Source organism: Dichotomopilus funicola (assembly GCF_033296635.1).
Source record: "Dichotomopilus funicola strain CBS 141.50 unplaced genomic scaffold C8A04scaffold_1, whole genome shotgun sequence".
Classification (NCBI taxonomy): domain Eukaryota; kingdom Fungi; phylum Ascomycota; class Sordariomycetes; order Sordariales; family Chaetomiaceae; genus Dichotomopilus; species Dichotomopilus funicola.
The window spans coordinates 500,960-515,725 of record NW_026944022.1 but is presented as its reverse complement, the minus strand read 5'-3'; the positions used below and the strand labels follow the sequence as shown (position 1 = coordinate 515,725).

Here is a 14,766-nt window from a genome sequence, read left to right as displayed (position 1 = left end):
CTCGACGCTTGCACTGGCCCGCCATGACAGACCCTTCGCACGAAAAAGAGGTGAACGCGGCTGCAGCCGGCCCTGTATCGCCCACCGGGACACCATCACCTCGCTCCGCCTCGCCATCCGCAGAGAAGGAGACCTTACACGGAGACGATCAAGGACGAGACCAAGGCCAGGACGAGCTGCAGAGGGTAGAGACGGCGGAGGAAGCGGCCGACAATGGTACTAGGCAAGCTGAGTTGGACCGACTAAGAACCGTTGCTACCGCTACCAGCGTAGCCAGCGCCACGCCAGTAACAACAAACCAGCTGCCCGAGCAGAAGCCATGGTACAAGCAACCGAACCCCCTCCGGTGGGGGAAGATCCCCCCCGTGCCCAAGGAACAAGAGGTCTGCCCGGAGTACAACGCCGGGTTCTTCAGCTCCCTGATCTTCCAATGGATCGCCCCGCTGATGAGTCGAGGCTACAAACGGCCTCTCGAGTTCAACGACATATACAGTGTCAACCCTGACCGGGCCGTCGACCCCATGACCGACAAGCTCCGGGCCGTTTTCAAGCGCCGCCTTAACGAAGGGGACAAGTTCCCCCTGATGTGGGCCATCAACGAGACCTTTTTCCGGGAATTTTGGTTCGGTGGCGCTTGTGCCCTCCTCTCGTCCGTGATGCAAGTCATGTCCCCTTTCGTGCTTCGGTACCTGATCCAGTTCGCCGCCGACGCCTACATCGCCAGCCTGCGAGGTCTCCCAGCTCCGAATATTGGTCACGGGATCGGCTTGGTCGTTGGTATCACACTCATGCAGGTTGTGCAGAGCTTGGCTACCAACCACTTTCTGTACCGTGGCATGCTCGTGGGCGGCATGACCAGAGCTGCATTGATCAGTCTGATCTACGAAAAGTCCATGGTAATCTCTGGTCGTGCCAAAGCTGGGGGGGCAGAATTGCCAGATATTCCTGCTGCTAGAGCTGCCGAAGACCAAAGGAAGAAAGACGCGGCGAAGAAGGCGAAGAAGGCCAAGGGCGCAGGACCGACAGAAAAGCAAGCGGCTCTTTCCGGTGATGGCGTTGGTTGGGATAATGGGAGAATTGTGAGCTGGACCACCCTTTTGCTCTCCGCGATGATACTCCCCGTGCTAATCAATAGGCAGATGGCTCTGATGAGCGTCGATACATATCGAATCGACCAAGCCTTTGGGTTTTTCCACATCGCCTGGACCGCTCCCCTTTCTATCCTCATCACTCTCGCCATGCTGCTAGTGAACTTGACCTACAGCGCTCTTGCCGGCTTCGGTTTGTTAGTTGTCATGCTACCCCTACTGTCCAAGGCCGTCCAGAGCCTGTTTGCTCGCAGAAGGGACATCAATAAGATTACCGATCAGAGAGTGAGCCTCACACAGGAAATTCTGCAATCCGTTCGCTTCGTCAAGTTTTTCGGCTGGGAGGAATCGTTCCTGAAGCGCATCGACGATTTCAGGAATAGAGAGATCTCCTCGATTCAAGTTGTGCTGGGCATTCGAAATGCCATCATGGCCGTCGGCATTTCCTTACCAATCTTCGCCTCCATGTTGTCCTTCATCACCTATTCCTTGACCAACCACGGCCTCGCGCCCGCCCAGGTGTTCTCCTCACTTGCCCTCTTCAACGGGCTGAGGATGCCTCTGAACATATTACCCCTCGTTCTCGGCCAAATTACCGACGCCATGTCTTCGGTTGGCCGTATCCAAGAGTTCCTACTCGCCGAGGAGCGCGAGGACGAGGCAATCCAAAAGCCCGATGCCGTGAGCGCGGTCGAGTTGCGCGACGCGTCCTTCACCTGGGAGAGGACGCCGACCCAGGACACTGAGACTACCCGTTCCAAACCAGCAGCTGCGGCCGTAGCAGCCCCGGCCGAGGGGGTTGCGGATAAATCTCACGAGGGTACGGCAACGGTCCCCAGCGAGCCGGATAGCGCTCAGGGGGGCGAGCAAGAGCCGTTCAAGATCCGAGATTTGAATTTCGAGATTGGAAGAAACGAACTTGTCGCTGTCATTGGCACCGTGGGGAGTGGCAAGACTTCCCTCTTGGCTTCCTTAGCCGGCGACATGCGCCAGACCAGTGGGGAGGTCATCTTGGGTGCCTCTCGGTCCTTTTGTCCCCAGTACGCGTGGATCCAAAATGCTACAGTGCGAGAGAACATTCTCTTCGGCAAAGAGATGGACAAGGAATGGTATGCCGACGTGATCAAAGCGTAAGTTTTTCAAGCACCTCCTTTCCTGAGGGTTTGCGTACCCCCTACGCCCGCTAACTGACACCCCGTAGATGCGCGCTGCAGCAAGACCTAGATATGTTGCCCAACAGTGACATGACCGAGATCGGTGAGAGGGGCATCACCATCTCTGGTGGTCAGAAGCAAAGACTGAACATCGCCCGTGCCATCTACTTTGATGCGGACATTGTCCTCATGGACGACCCTCTCAGCGCTGTTGATGCTCACGTTGGCCGCCACATTTTCGACCACGCTATCCTAGGTTTACTCAAAGATAAGTGTCGAATTCTGGCGACACATCAACTATGGGTCCTCAACCGCTGCGATCGCATTATTTGGATGGACAACGGCAGAATCCAGGCTGTTGACACGTTCGATAACCTCATGAAGAATTCCACGAGCTTCCAGCAGCTTATGGAGTCGACAGCCGTCGAAGAGAAGAAGGAAGAGGGCAGCGTGGCCGCCCGTGTCCCCGGTGAAAAGGACAAGTCCAAGAAACAAAAGAAGACCAAGGCGGCTCTGATGCAAACCGAGGAGCGTGCCGTGGCCAGCGTTCCCTGGTCAGTGTACACTTCCTACGTCAGGGCGTCCGGTTCGATTCTCAACGCGCCTCTCGTTTTCTGTCTCCTAGTCATCTCCCAGGGCGCCAATATCTCAACAAGTCTATGGCTGTCTTGGTGGACTGCGGACAGGTTCGGTTACAGCATGGGGACCTACATCGGCGTCTATGCTGGGCTCGGCGCTGTCCAGGCCTGTCTTATGTTCCTCTTCATGGTTTCTCTTTCCATCTTTGGCACCAAGGCCAGCAAGGGGATGCTGCGGCAAGCCGTCTCGAGGGTCCTGCGGGCACCCATGTCCTTTTTCGACACCACACCGCTCGGCCGCATCACGAACCGGTTCAGCCGCGACGTTGATGTCATGGATAACGCCCTCACGGACGCGTTGCGCATGTATTTTTTCAGCATCGCCAGCATCTTTTCCGTCTTCATTCTCATCATCGCCTATTTTTACTACTTCGTCATCGCCCTGGTGCCGTTGGCTATCATTTTCCTCTTCGCCACCAGCTACTACCGCGCCTCTGCCCGCGAGGTAAAGCGTATCGAATCGGTTCTTAGGTCGACCCTTTCGGCCAAATTCTCCGAAGGCCTGTCCGGTGTTGCCTGCATCCGAGCTTACGGGCTCAAGGACCGGTTTATTGTCGATATTCGCAAGGCCATCGACAATGTGGACTCCGCCTATTTCCTCACGTATTCCAACCAGCGATGGCTGTCCATGAGACTGGACATGATAGGAAACTGCCTCGTTTTTACCACGGGAATTTTGGTTGTGACGTCGCGATTCTCGGTCGATCCGTCTACCGGTGGCCTGGTTCTCTCGTACATTCTCGCTATCGTCCAGATGATCCAGTTTACCGTGCGCCAGCTGGCCGAGGTCGAAAATGGCATGAACTCTGTGGAGCGTCTCCGGTACTACGGCAACGAACTTGAGCAGGAAGCACCCCTCAAGACGGTCGAGGTCCGTGACTCGTGGCCGGAGAAGGGCGAGATTGTGTTTGACAACGTCGAGATGCGGTATCGTGCTGGGCTCCCGCTTGTGCTGCAGGGCCTCAGCATGCACATCCAAGGCGGCGAGCGCATCGGTATCGTCGGGCGTACTGGCGCTGGCAAGAGCTCCATCATGTCGGCGCTCTTCCGGCTCGTAGAACTCTCTGAGGGTAGCATCACGATTGATGGGCTCAATATTTCGACGATTGGCCTCCACGACCTGCGCTCCCGCCTCGCCATCATCCCGCAAGACCCTACCCTCTTCCGCGGCACTGTGCGGAGCAACCTAGACCCCTTCAACGAGCACACCGATCTCGAGCTCTGGTCCGCCCTACGACAAGCTGATCTCGTGTCTGACTCCTCATCGGGCTCGGATTCAGAGGGCGCTGCGCACAGCAATAGCAATGACGACGAGAAGGCCGACGGTGCACCGGAAGACCCGGCCGTTCCCGCGCCCGCCGCCAAGGACACGTCCCGCATTCACCTCGAGACGACTGTCGAAGAAGATGGCCTCAACTTCTCGCTCGGCCAGCGCCAGCTCATGGCCCTCGCGCGTGCCCTCGTGCGTGGGTCTCAGATCATCGTCTGCGATGAGGCCACGTCGAGCGTGGACATGGAAACGGACGACAAGATCCAAGCCACCATCGCCACGGGTTTCAAGGGCAAGACATTGCTGTGCATTGCTCACCGGTTGCGCACCATTATTGGCTACGACCGCATCTGTGTCATGGACAAGGGCCAGATCGCGGAGATGGGGCCGCCTATTGAGTTGTGGGCGATGGAAGGCGGTATTTTCAGGGGCATGTGTGAACGGAGCGGGATTAGGATGGAGGATATTCGGGGTGCGAAGGATGAGTTGGAGGCATTGGGGTCTGCGGGGCCGTCATCGTAACGATTGGGAGGGATGTGTAAAAAGGGAAAAGAACAAAAATAAAAGAAGCGACGATACTCATTATGCATAGGTACTTTTTGGGTGGGCTGTAATGGACTGTTTGGACTGTCATCAAATTGGGTACAAACGGGTGGATAGAAAAGTTTAGCGGTGGTGGACTGTTTGGGTGGACGGGTGCATACTTAGATTTCTGTTTTCCCTTGTTCTAGTCTTAATGTTATTAACCTTAACGTGTCGTGGATGCCACGACCGAGCAAATAAAACACAGGGTATAATTTCAAACATCCCATCACCTTTGACGATATAGGTGGTGCGAATACGAATTGTGAAGGAGTACCACACGGCCACACAACCTTGATATATTGTGAACCGTTTCAGCACATGATAGCAACTAGTCGACAAGACCGGAGATAAACTCCCCTACCCAAATATAAAAAAAATGGCACTATGTAACCCGCCCGTTACACACCTCACCCATGCACCCTCCCGCCCACTCGTACAACTAGCACGTACCCGTGTACACACACGTGTAGACAGACGCCCACGAATCGGCACAATCATCTGGCATAGCTCCTTGTTCCACGACATCAGTGGCTGTACTACATCTCTCCGGACTAACTACACTGTAACATGTCTCACGGCAGGCCGGGGGTACGGTACAGCTATGCCGGAACAATCATTTGGAATGGAGCAGTTACCTGGCTTTACCCTGGTTTGTGGGTGGTCGGGTAGATCTGCACGACGTAGAGCATGTCTGACATAGGGCATGGCATGTACATACACAGTCCCGTGCTGCCGGGCCCTCTTATCTACTTTCCGAAGTGACCTAACCACGGTACCTCGTGTCATGATGTTCAAATTCAAAAAGCTCAGTTACGCCGGGGGCGAGTGGCCCAAAACAGCATGCTTGTCGTGTTTCTAGAATGAGACTTCGAATTGCGTGGGTAAAATGGAAGTACTGTATTGTATGGTATGTTCATTACTAGCAAGAAAAGCATAAGGCGAATGGATGCTGGAACAGGAGATGAAAGAAAGAAAGAAAAAGACCCAGAGCTACTGTGTGTATGTACGTGCAGAGAGAGGGGAGCCAGGGGATGGTGAGAGCAGAAACAAGAAACGAAAACGCGAAGAAAAAAAGAGACAGGCTTGGTCAAGCTGACTACAACACCATCTAATGCCGGATGAAGAGAAATAGAGAGTCTCCCGGGTAAAGAGACCTGGACCAACAGAGAAAGTCTGCTGCAAATAACTCTCCGTTCAACATTGCTACGCCTTGACCACAAGAAATTTTCGATGCCCGCGATCCTCCTTTGGGAGCCGCTAGATGGGTTCCCACATTGAGGGGAAAAGGCAACCCGGCCACTGAAGAAGCCAAAAAAACGCACATCCAACCGCGGTGCAATAAGAGAAGCCGATACCCAAACCCAATTAGTTGTATATTTTTACCACTGCCCCAATCCATCGCCAGCCCCCACAACCCTACTCCCATTCAATGCAGTGCTCAGTACCTCCCGCGCTGACTCCCGTGTCCCTGCTGGGGCGGCGGGGTTCCCTGGGCGGGCGGAAACAAGCCTGGTTGCTCATCAAGCAAGTCGTCCAGATACGCGCTAGGCGCCCGCGCTCCGGCACTGGGCGGCCGGTTCAAGTTCAGCGAGCTCGTGCTGAAATTCCTGGAGGCTGCTCTTGGTCCGACGTCGGGCGATTCAGGCGGGGAGGGGCCGAGTTGGCCACCGCGGCCGCGTGAAGACGGTCGCAGCGTGCTCATGTTGATCGAATTGCCATGTGAATGGCCGCCCGCAACAGGCGAGGCTGACGCGTAGAAGCCGGAAGGGAGGAAGCGGGCCGAGTCACGGTTCGAGCCACCCGCGCCACCAGCGGAGCCGGCAGCAGTAGGCGAGAAGAACAAGTTCGTTTGGCTGGGTGTGGCCGACGGTGTTGGGCCCCGGTTGGTTCTCCGCCCCGTAGAAGCACCCAGGCCGGCACCAGCAAGGGAGGCCGAAGATTCACGTTCGATATACTTATAAAACTGGGCCGGAGGTGCCGGAAACGAGGCCGCGTTTTTGTCGGTCGGGCCGCGGCCGTTATTGGCGGCGTGCTGGGCTAGAGCGGCACGCTCTACTGACCGATGTAGCAGGCAGGCAACGATGGTACGCCAGAGCAAGATGGCAAGACCGAATGCACCAAGGATAGCACCGACCGCAATGAACACGGTACCGTCGGGGAGTGTGGAGTGGTTCATGAAGGGGGCATTGTGGGTCGGCGGGACCGTCGGCGGGGGGTACTCCGGAATATCGGTATTGGCCGTCTTGGAAACCTTGGGCATGTTCGTTGGGACAACCCGGGAAGAGGAAGAAGTAGTGGTACTCGTGGTGCTGGTGAGGCCGGGAAGCGTGGGCTTGGGGCTTGACGTGGAGGATGAGGAAGACGAAGTCTCTTCCGTCGATGTCGTTTGCTGTGTAGTCGTGTCTGAGGTAGTGGTTGGCGGAGGGGGAGGCGGAGGCGGAGGAGGGTCACCAGTCGTCGCGGGGTCTCCCGTCGTCGCGGTGTCGCCGCCCCCATTGTTCCCATTGTTTCCCCCGTTGTTTCCGCCATTGTTCCCTCCGTTGTTGTTGTTGTTGTTGTCGCCTTGCGCCATGACTCGGAGAGCTAGGAAGGTGGTGAGAAGCAAGGCGCGCTTCAGCGAAAGATGAGGTGCCATGGCCGCGGTAGTGTGTCGTCGCGCGGAGGCGACGGGTAGAGACTGGTGCTTGGTCAACGGCGGGGCTTCTCGATGCGACCCGGTCGGCGGGCCGAGATTGAGGTGTACGAAGAAGAGACGGAGGAGCGAAGCGACCGGATCTGTGGCCTGGGGAAAGCGGCTGGTTGCTGATGGGCTGCGGAAGGGTATCACAGCAGGGTTCCGGAGACCGAATTGCTGCCGAGCGACCGAACGGGCAAAACGGAACAAAAGCTTCTGTGCTGGTCTTGTGCGGCAATCTCAAAACAAAGTTGAACGAGAGAATACAACACGCATTTCAACGGTCGACCGGGAGAGAAACCAGGCAAAAAACTGTCGGTGTTGGGGTTTCAGTTCCACCCGGCGACTGGGCGAAAGGCGCAGGATCTGGCGATGGAAGAAGTGGGTTGGCTGTGTCTGGCTTTGGCGCAGCAGCGCGGAAAAAGGAGTTCGTGAACGGAAAGGTATTGCCCCTGTCCGGCTTGTTGCTTGCCTGCTTTCGCTGGGCCCGCCTCGCGCCTGGCGCCTGGCTGAAGGAGCGCCCCATGCCGCACCCTGTTCTGCCGCTGTCTCAGCTACCCAAAGGAGAACCTGCGAGCACTGTATGGGTGGTGCGGGGACACGGTCACCTCCAATCCTTCAAAGATGACGGGACCACTTTTGCGTGACTGGCTGTTCAGCGGGGCATTCTTGAATACGATGTTGGCGGGATTGTAAAACTCAGCAAGCCCCGGGATACGTATTTTCTCCGACACGACGGACCGAACGGGGTGTTGCATAGAATCCGTACACAAGGCCACAAACTGCACTTTTCCAAGACCCTGGCGGACCCTGAACAACCCTGAGAGATCGCGCTTGTCCAAGCGTGGTTCCTGCATGTCTGACAAGGAAAAGCTGTGCATGACGGGCGTGCCACATCCCAGTGACCCAGTTCGATCGCCCACTTTTCATACTGTGCCCTCAGGTCGCTCCCAATCTGGCACAAAGAAAATCTGAACCCCAATTTTAGCCTGATCCTTGACTTGGCCCGTCGCGCAGTGCCGTTCGCTCCTCCGGCAGTGGCCGTCAGCTGCCAGCGCTGGGTCACTCAGAACCTGCGGCTGCAACGACGACACAGCAACTCAAGCGCTGGCGTCTGCAGCATATAATTTTCACACGACGTCTCCAGCAACTATACTAAGTCCAAACATTTCCCACCGTCTCGACAAACTCAACCCGTTTCCGACATTTATCTCGCCACATTTCCAACAGGAATTCAAATTTGCGCCGCTCGCCACTTCCTCAAAGTACAACCGCAACACAAGATGGGCGTCGCCAAAAGAACAAGAAAATTCGCAACGGCACGTGACTTTCATCCTTCGCGAAACCTTCATGGCAGAAACAACCACCACTAACCCCCCGTATAGGTTAAGCGCATGATTGGAAAACGGGATGACCGTCGGAAGGATGACGCCGTCAAGAAAGCCGAGATGGAGCTGAAGAAGAAGAAGGAGGAGGCTGTCCGCGAATTGTGAGTTGCCTCGTTCTACCGCTAGCCCCAAGACGATGTCCTCTTGTCTCAACTAACATGTACTTTGTAGGCCCCAGATGCCTTCATCTATGTTTTTTCAGCACAACACAGCTTTGGTTCCTGTTAGTACCGTGACCCTAGAATCTATGAACCGGAATAGCGCTGACCTTTCTTGAAAGCCGTACCAAGTCATCGTAGTACGTCGAGCCGGCCGTTTGGGCCAATTCAGTTGTGGTTAACCGGGATATTGGCTAACTCACCCTAGGATACCAACTTTATCTCTAGGACAGTGGGAGCAAAGCTTCCTTTGCTGGAATCAGTAAGCTTTTCCTCATGAATAACTCGTTGCATTTCGCTAACTAAGCCAAAAGGCAATGGACTGCCTCTACGCCTCGTGCAACATCATCATCACATCTTGCGTCATGGCGTGAGTCTTACTACCCTGAGAAGTCGACCATTTGTTTTCCTGACAATTGATGTCTAGTGAGCTGGAAAAGCTTGGGACAAAGTACCGGGTGGCGTTAATGAGTGGGTGTGACCGAACCATCTTGTTGACGGGCTAAGAAACTAACCACCGTACAGTTGCCCGCGACGAGAGATGGACACGCCTTACCTGTGACCACAAGGGAACATATGCCGATGATGTATGCCATCTCTAAACTCTCCTGGCCCCGAAACAAATCAGCTAACGGACGAAGTGCATCGTCGACCGCATACAAAAGCACCGTATTTATATCGTTGCGAGTTCGTACACCCCTCCTTTTTGCCTAAAAGCGTCTCCCTAACATCCGTCGCAGCAAACGATCGTGACCTCAAAAGGCGCATTCGCAAGGTCCCCGGTGTTCCTATCATGTCTGTCACCAAGGGGAAATACGCTATTGAGAGACTCCCGGGTGCCCCGGCCACATGAGACACCCACCGGTGATCAGGCATAAAACACCAGCTTCACGAAGAAGCGATCCAAGAAGTAATGAAGCGCCGAGTCGTGGAGCGGGGCATTAGTATGCCCTGGGGACGTCCGTCTCTTGGGGACGCGAGGGCGTACGCCCGAATTTCTCAAGCCCACCAGGTCTGGTTGGTGGTGAAGATGATGATAATGAAGGCATGGGTAACTTCCTATGCAGAGCCACTTTAGCTGGCAGAGGGGAACATAGGCATCCACGGATTATGTTGAGTCGGCTGGTTTATGCCAAGAAAACGACGGGATTCGTGGTCCATGGCGGCGGATGCGCTGTTCCGCTTGCGTGAACCCTCGGGCAAAGCAAGCGACGCATCCCGCCATCAAAGGCGGAGATTTTTGGGGGGAAACGGTGTAGGGAGCCACGGTTTCAATTTACAAATTCATCAATATCTTTCACTCCTGTTCCGCCGAGACGGACTGCGACTGTTTCACCCAACTAGTTTGGCGGTATCTTGATCAATAACCACACCGACGTTGTTGTCTAAGACCACTGACCGCCATCTCAGGAACTCAGTGATATCCCAATATCCAAAACATGGCCCAAGTGAAGTCTTAACTCCGCACTTGCCCCCCTTAAACCCGACTCCGAACCCCCTGGCACGGATGGGAGTTTATCGACATCACCGTGCAGAATGGCCCCGTCATTGGACGTGTCTCCCGAATGCAGTCCCGGCGTTCCTCGTTCCCCATGCGGAGATCAGCGCGTTGAGAACAGGGGAAGGCAGCCGGATCTCGCTTAGCGCGTTTAATCGCAGAACTTCGGACAACAAATAAGTTTTGATAATAACCTAATGGAGAAAAGGTGAGGCTAGGCGCAAAAAAAAGTCAACTCCACGATAACTACATTGGCCCGGTTGTTGATACACTCGCTATCCTCTCACTTGGGTTGAAATACCCGCTTCCACCCTCCGGAACATTTATCCTCTCGTTCTCGACCCCTTTTCAGCTTCAAGGGTTGTGCTTTGGCCCCGGACGCAGTTTTGGCAAGCTGGAATAGGGGTGAGAAAGAGGAGGGCAACGCATCTTATAAGGAGAAACTGCGGGAACAGTCGTAGATAATACCTTCCTGGCCCATGCCCGATATTGTTGGTGCCGTGCCCAACGAGAGAAATCTCCGAGTCGAACTATCAGCGAGCCTTGTGTTGAGGATATTGGGGAGTTGCCCCTATGAGATTCAACCTAATCCTCGGACTTGTCCTCTTGTCTACGGGCCGAAACTTTGTGCCTAGTAAGCATGGCTTACAACAGCTATATCTTGGACGGCACGAAAGACACTACGAGTGTTGAGGTGAGCGATTGCTGTCGGAGTTCCTAGACTCTTGACTTGAAATGTTCGTCCGACTCTACAAGAGCAAAGGCGCAATCACTGAGGCGTCGCGTTTGTTGTGGCCACGATCGCGGTGATGCGGGTTGTCCCGTATACAAGTACTTGGACCAAGTTAATACTGTCCAATATCAAGACCTGTACAATGGGCTAGACTCAAATCAAATTTCGGGGACCGGATAAAACTACGAAAGGACATAGCCACGTCTACACAGTCCCCATCGCTCGTGTGTGATGACCCAATCGGCGCGGGTCTTATACTTAGACCGGTGTTTCGAAAATGGCGGAAGGTCATCACCATGAAAAATAAGTATCCTCACCTCTTCGCTCGGCACGCCATTGAGCAGCCACATCGAAACGCGGGTGAAGCTCGCTGCACCAGCCACCAAGGGCGCACCTTGGAGGCCTGGTTAAACGCGACGGAAGAACCCGTTGAGGAGAGCTTGATCCGGTAGTGCTTCGAGGGCCGTGGGGAAAGGTTTTCGAAGTTGATGAGCGTTGACTAGGAGCGAGGCTCTAACTGAATCGTCACCGTTGGCTGAGAACTGGAGTCGGTCATCGCCAGCGTACCTCCGTATCTTGCTCCATGTCAACTGGTAAGGGGTGGATGGCGAAATGCGGCGGTGGTTTCGGGCGTTCGTTCGTCACCAGTGCTGAGCGGCTGGGGAGTTGTGTGGTGGGCTGCGTCCATGCTGTGGCCGCTGGCGCTGAAAAAGTTGGGACGTTGGCTTTCTTTTCAATTACGTACAAATAGGACGACTAGTCCGCTTCCGGACCGGCCTGGGCCCTCTTCCGACAAGTTCTGGGTTGCACCACGCACCAGGGCAAAACCTGACATCTCCGCGGAAGACACCGTCTGTAAACCGGTGTTAACGTTATCATTTCTCCTGTGCCAAACACCGCGATTGCTGTCCTGTCTATCAACGGACAAGCGACAAACTGTGCATGATTAACGACTGCGTGCCTCTCGCTTCCCCGTGACAAACTTTCAAAGGGGCCACGCTAGCCCTAAGGTTATTTCCCCGCAATTCATCATTAGCTCACCCATATCCCCCAGATCGCGGGGCAAAGAGATGTCAGGTAACTATTGTGTCCACTGCGGAATCATGCCCGAGTTCGTGACCGGCTTGGCGGAGGAGAAACTTTGAAAACCCTGAAGGTTTTTTACGGTGGAGGCTCTCCTTAACACCAGCGCCCCGTCTCCCTTCCCACCCGACACTCGTATCACCAAGAGGGATACCTCGCCCGATCCCCTCAGAGCCAGAGAAAGCGGAATAGCCGCAGTTATGGGAAATGGGAAGTGTGAATCTTGCAACTCTCCGCCATCAAAGAGGGCAATTTCCCTGAGCCCGAATTCCTTTTACTGCGTATCAAATGTAGCCGATCTGATAAGGAGACGGACGAGTAAATCGAGCACCCCAGGAAGCAAGCGACATGGAAATCTAACCAGCCAGCACCTGGGGATGGGACCCGTGCGGCAGTTCCGCGTTTTTGGAGCTCAGGCTCATTCTCGAAGTCGTCGATAGAGACGAGAGGGAGGGATGATGCCTCCCGGATCACAAATGCAATTCGTCCAGCCACGATGCTTGCCAAGAGTTATTGCTAACAAAATCATCCTCGGATATGAATCGCGGAGACTGGGAGGTAATCATCAAGTAACGACAACCTCTAGCTGCAGGCGAAACCGGGGCCTTGGACCCAACAGTTCGCAGCGGCCCAGTTCCAGTTGATCGCCAAACAATTTTTGCTTGTGGGGGGAGGGGAAAGGAATGGTGGATGGGAAAATTGACGCCATCCGTGCGGACGCTGACGGTGGGAGTCTTATCTTTGCCTACCACCTGCGCAGTGATTGTGTCAGTACAGGGCCAAGTCGAAAACCAGTGCCGAGCAGCCGCAGTTGCCTCTTTAGGACAGCCCGAGTTTATCAGTGCAATGAGGAAGCGGCGAGGCGCCCAGCCCGGAAGAACCTGGGAAGGCAGTGGACGTCAACTGGGAGGCGCGTCCGGCCCCAGCACCTTGTGTGACACCTCTTGTCGAAAGTACACCGTTAACAACGCCGCAAGCAGCCCACCATCTGATCTGGTGCTGTTGGAGCAAACTAGAAAATGTGTGCCTCGTGCGCGCTTCGCTGTTATCGATGGGGATCCATTTTTTTGGCCGTTCTTCATGTACATCCCTGCATGGCCAGGTCATCCAAATCCCGTTCCTCGGCCACGGTCGAAGCAGGATGCTACTTGCCGTACGGCATGAGCAATTCGGACCCTTGATTCTGTGACAAACTGGCGTCCTTCCTGCGTGTTGTTTTTCGCAGCCCACTGGCCGAAGTCGGTGACCATGCACCATTGTGTTCTGCTTGAATTGGTGCCCGCCTAGTTGCTGGAGACCCTCTTCGAAACCTTCTCCCATCCTCCGACGGCACCACACGCCGCCTCTGCGATCTTCCCGATTGGATGAGCCCGCTGCCAAGCGTCTCAATGAAGCTTTTCACTCATGGCCGATTGAGCCTTTGAAGCCTGTGGGGACGGTGGGTTTCCATTTCTCCCGTTGCCCCTTCGTTGTTTGCACGTTTGTCGTGCCCCCCTGGGGTCCCGGGACCCCCTTTCTTCATGAACCTGCACAGGAGCACGATGGGGACGTGGGCGGTGGAGCCATCTGGCAGCCGAGTTAGCCAGTCTCCATCGAAACATACCTGTGTACTTTTTTTTCTTTTTGCTCGGTATCACCTGTGGGCGCAAATGTTACCCGTCAGCCGGACGCGATCGGTGCTGGGGCATGACCGTTGCAATCGCAGAACAGTGTCTCCATCCCGGCCGGCTGCGGCTCGTCATGTGGACAAACTTGTGGCCTTAGGCTCCCGGTCAATTTAGTCATTAGTTAATGTGCTGGACATGTCGTTGATACTACAGGACGTCCTTCCCAACGTGCCTGAGTTTCTTCTGTCCCTCGGCCACTCCCTTCCGTCCACCCCTTTGCTCTTGTTGTTGGTCAGGTGCAGTCCCTTTTTTTCTTTGCCCCAAGCTCCCGTCCAACGTTTATCAGCGTTCCTTGTCATGCAGGCAGCCTTGACTGCCCCGCAATTCGGGGAAGAACCCCACTAACAGATAAACGCGATTCCAGAATAATACACCATTCTGCGCCGAGCTTTGACTGGTCGATTGATGATATGCAGCACCAACTACCCGTCAAGGCCCTCGATCGATCTGCCCTTGCGATTGCGGACCACTTCTCACCTTGGTGAAGTTCACTTACTTCGCTACCTTCACTCCTCACCACCGCCTGCGCAGCATACCAAACGCCTTCCTGCCGCTTGTCCGTGATTGCTCTGCTGTGCATGGACCTGCAGATTCACTCAAGATAGCCAGCCCTTGCATTCTGTATCACTACAACCAAAGGCTCGGGCCATTCCGCCATACGGGAACCCAACGCAGGGAAAAAGGAGAAGAAAACAAACCACTCGTGGCCACCCTCGGGCGCATATCAAGGTCTAATCCCGAGATCTTCAAGAGGACTTCGGAGGGGGACGAGAAACCACCAAACTGGCTTAAAATTTGGGAAGATTTCTGGGTCAGCGTCACGCCCTAGC

The 14,766-nt window shown here is 55.0% G+C and overlaps 3 protein-coding genes across 3 annotated transcripts; 2 read left to right on the top strand and 1 right to left on the bottom strand.

Annotated features, from left to right (window-relative positions):
• Positions 1 to 23: 23 nt before the first annotated feature.
• Positions 24 to 4,672, top strand: C8A04DRAFT_23877 (ATP-binding cassette transporter YOR1; the record flags this gene model as incomplete). The annotated part of the gene is made up of 3 exons (XM_062778856.1): positions 24 to 1,079; positions 1,140 to 2,218; positions 2,290 to 4,672. The coding sequence occupies 3 exons, from the start codon at positions 24 to 26 to the stop codon at positions 4,670 to 4,672; spliced, it is 4,518 nt and encodes a 1,505-aa protein (XP_062641455.1).
• A 1,501-nt stretch (positions 4,673 to 6,173) lies between these two features.
• Positions 6,174 to 7,370, bottom strand: C8A04DRAFT_23876 (uncharacterized protein; the record flags this gene model as incomplete). The annotated part of the gene is made up of 1 exon (XM_062778855.1): positions 6,174 to 7,370. One exon carries the CDS (start codon positions 7,368 to 7,370, stop codon positions 6,174 to 6,176), a length of 1,197 nt encoding a protein of 398 aa, XP_062641454.1.
• A 1,322-nt stretch (positions 7,371 to 8,692) lies between these two features.
• C8A04DRAFT_23875 (Fcf1-domain-containing protein) lies at positions 8,693 to 9,808 on the top strand (the record flags this gene model as incomplete). The annotated part of the gene is made up of 10 exons (XM_062778854.1): positions 8,693 to 8,728; positions 8,795 to 8,898; positions 8,969 to 9,020; positions 9,078 to 9,095; positions 9,164 to 9,217; positions 9,270 to 9,325; positions 9,383 to 9,426; positions 9,481 to 9,542; positions 9,597 to 9,642; positions 9,696 to 9,808. The coding sequence occupies 10 exons, from the start codon at positions 8,693 to 8,695 to the stop codon at positions 9,806 to 9,808; spliced, it is 585 nt and encodes a 194-aa protein (XP_062641453.1).
• Between the last annotated feature and the right edge of the window lie 4,958 nt (positions 9,809 to 14,766).